The sequence below is a fragment of the Cariama cristata genome, unplaced genomic scaffold (genome assembly GCF_000690535.1).
Source record: "Cariama cristata isolate BGI_N322 unplaced genomic scaffold, ASM69053v1 scaffold42044, whole genome shotgun sequence".
NCBI lineage: Eukaryota > Metazoa > Chordata > Aves > Cariamiformes > Cariamidae > Cariama > Cariama cristata.
This window is the reverse complement of record NW_009613100.1, coordinates 25,408-28,670: the sequence shown is the minus strand read 5'-3', so window position 1 is coordinate 28,670 and position 3,263 is coordinate 25,408. Positions and strand designations below refer to the sequence as shown.

General features: G+C 46.2%; 1 protein-coding gene across 1 annotated transcript in view; it reads right to left on the bottom strand.

Annotated features, from left to right (window-relative positions):
• Window positions 1-7: 7 nt before the first annotated feature.
• The window catches only part of LOC104160685 (alpha-2-macroglobulin-like), a gene marked incomplete at its 3' end in the record, with an annotated part of 24,197 nt that continues 20,941 nt past the window's right edge, over window positions 8-3,263 (bottom strand). The window contains exons 23-28 of the mRNA XM_009698876.1: window positions 3,185-3,263; window positions 2,630-2,806; window positions 2,037-2,121; window positions 727-883; window positions 307-381; window positions 8-35 (exon numbers count right to left, since the gene is read on the bottom strand). The exon at window positions 3,185-3,263 is cut by the window's right edge and continues 4 nt beyond it. Coding sequence (XP_009697178.1) covers window positions 8-35; window positions 307-381; window positions 727-883; window positions 2,037-2,121; window positions 2,630-2,806; window positions 3,185-3,263 — 601 coding nt within the window. The remainder of the gene's footprint in view (window positions 36-306; window positions 382-726; window positions 884-2,036; window positions 2,122-2,629; window positions 2,807-3,184) is intronic.

The window sequence follows — 3,263 nt, the reverse complement described above, 5'->3', positions numbered from 1 at the left end:
TCCAGGCAGAACAGAGCATTACGCACCACTGAGTGCTGGGGAGAGATAACCAGTGTTTAGAAGGCTGTGGAGAAAAAGGTTTTTGCCTTACTAATGGCACATCATTCCACTGAACTGAAGGGGTCCGCCAGAATGATGTCTAGGCACAAGGCGAGTGCTGTGTGTTCTGGAAATGTCCAAACTGACAGCACATAGTTCTTACGTAACAGGGCTCAACAACCGAGTCCTGGAGCAAATTCTGGGTAGTATTTTGTCATCATAGACTGACACAACATAACTGACTCAAGTTGGGGTGCAGCCACATACAGTTACAGGCAGAGGAATCTCCAGCAATGCGATAGTGATGTAGGCTGTCAGTGAGACCTCGTTGTCCACTCCACCCTGCAGGGAAACACAAAGGTAGATGCTGAGCCCAGCTACCTTCTTGTCTTCAGTCTTTTCTCACATTCCAATGGCAATACTTTATTCTGCATTGTGGACCTCCCTCTGCTTGTCTCCTCCCCCTTGCAACTGATGTGGAGGTATCAGTACCACTTGTAAAGTGCAGGTTAGCCTTCATTCTCCTTCCTATTGTGGCGATCATATAGAATGGCATCTGGCTCCCTGGTGCTTGCCATTTACATGGAATTTTCCCATCTGCCCGTATGCTCAAGAAGCTCAACTGGACCCATCTGACTTATGGTCAAGGTCTAGCCTCACAAAAAATCAACCAGGCAGATGTGTTACCTTCATAGCATTGTTCAGGAGTGTCCCAGAACTGTGGAAACAGCCATTCTCCTTCTGTTTGTAGGACAGCCAGACCAAAGCATCCTGGATGTGCTTCTCATCTATGAAAATGTGAGGCCGGGCCTGGGCAAAGGACTTGAGGACAAAGGCTGTGAGCCTAAAAGGGAGAAAGAATGATGAAAGGGCCTGAGTGGGTCTGTTGTCCATCTCAGGTGACAGGGTCCATGTGCACATTTGTCCGGAGAAAGTCAATAAGGCTTGGGGAACTGTGGGCAAATTAGCGAGACCATATGTATATTATATCTTCACCTCAAAAATTCTGTCAAAAAACTGTTTCCCACCTTGATTTCTTGTCCCTCTCTTGGCTCATAAACCTCTGTGATCCCTTTGAGTTGAGGCTACAGTTTGAAGAATGGTGGTGTCGATCTGTATCTAAAAAAAATCTCTTTGGAAAATGTAGGGAATTGCATACCAATTAGCTCAACATCTGCATAACAGTAATACTCAAAATGACAGGGAAGAATAATTAAATCCCTGCTAGCTTACGGTCTGCTGGCAAGACTCTTGCACTAGAAATCCATGCCTCATGGGTTTCTCAGAACTCCCCAGTTTTAAAGTAAAGAAGAACATGTTAAAACAGTTTTCGCTAGAGCTGTTACAAGCAGCTATGGAGAAGAAGCAGGCATGTGGTGAGAAGCCAATATGCTGTCAAGGTCCTAGTACTGTTTCAGAAACTAAAAGCAAACCAAAGGTGGTGAATTCATCCATTCTTACCCTTACCTAAAGTTGAAAATGCATGGCAATGACATGCTGGAGCAACTCAAAACTTTGCAGTAAGTCATACTAGCAACATACACGTTCCTCCACGCTGTCTTTGCTTAGTAACACACACACGCTCTTGAAAAAAAGCAACATACAGCACTGCTTTTGGATTATCACCCTTTCCACTTATACGGAAACACATTTCCCAGCAGTTTTCTCAGGAAATGCTAGTCTAGAAGAGCTGCCACTGCAACTCTTCAGCCTTCCTCAGTCAGGATGTGAAATCCCTGCTCCCTTCCCCAATTTATCTCCATTTCCTTCTTGTCTGTCATGGTCTTCAGAGCTGCTGGTGGGAGGATGTGCTTCAGCTACATAACTGGCTGATGCAGATATTTCATCAAGTAGGAGGCACAGGGACCACACCATCTCTGGAAAACCTACGGGTCTACAACTGCATTTCCCATTTACTGTCATGCAGCATTTGTTATAAATGTGTAGGTGAGAAAGAGTGGCATATAGGGGAGGCATAGGTGACATTGAAATCTCACCAGGTGTTCCCTGGTTGGCCATAACGTGGTCCGAAGGTACTATAAGATCCATCTGGGTGCTTGTAGTTCAGCTGCCTCTGGTAACCTGCAATGTAGTATTAGAGCAGGATTCAGATGCCAAAGAAATTCTGCTGAGGGATGAGGAAACAGAAGATCAGCTGTATCAGCAAAGGCAAAGAGGAAAGGAGTAAGTCAGTCCTATCCTAGCCCAAAGAAGTCCCGGTACTTCCCCAACTCCATGCACTGCTTGTACAGCATGAGGAGAATCAACATCTGCCTTATCTCAGAAGGAAGGCAGGACATATTAATGACAACGGAGAAGTCACTGTAGCAAGTCACCTGACAACTCTGCACTGCATTGCAACCAAATTAGGGAGCAGAGGAAAGTGGGTGCAATGATCACGTACCCTAATGCTTAAGCAACAGAAAATAATAAAGGAAAAAGCAGCAAAGGGCCTTCTCAGGCATACAGCAGAGAGCATCTGTGTATGAGAGAAGCTCTTTTTCCACATCTGGCCGACATTTGACAGAAGTACCCTAGGCAGGATCGGGAAAAAAGCCAAAGCAGAAGCAAAAACCATGTCCCAGCTCACCGCTCACTAAGTATCCGATGGCCTTGGATTTGACCTCCTCACTCAGCTGCCCTGTTTTGTTCAGATAGTCCAGGACGTAGATGTTGGGTGCGAACAGGACCATGTTCTGCTCCCCACAGCCGAACGGCATCTGGAGGAGCTGGTGCAGGTTCTGCATGGCAGTGCCCATGATGTCGCCTGGGGAAGAGGAGATACCAGAGGAATCATAACAATACTCAGGGCTGGCTATCAGAATCAGAGGGAGCTACTGAACGAGAGACGCAGTAGATGACAGAGAAGAACAAAAGAAAATCTGGATTGATAAAGATCCTGGAATGAAAAGCAGAACAGCAGGGAAAAGGAAAAGATGGAAATGAGAGAAACGTTAGGGCACTGGCAGAGAACCCTGAACAAAAGGACATGCAGAAAGGGGAAAAAAAAAGAGCACAACTAGAAGGGAAAGTGGAAAGACAGGCATGAGGTGTGCTGGAAACCAGGTGAAAAAGCTGTAAGGTAGGAGTCCAACACAGAGGGGCAGAAACAGCACATAGTTCTTTTGCCGGGCTGCTCACTCACCCAGCACTGAGAAATACGCTCTGCCTGAGTCTTGTACCACATTTGAGGGTAGCAACAGGGAAAACTCCTCTTTCACAGG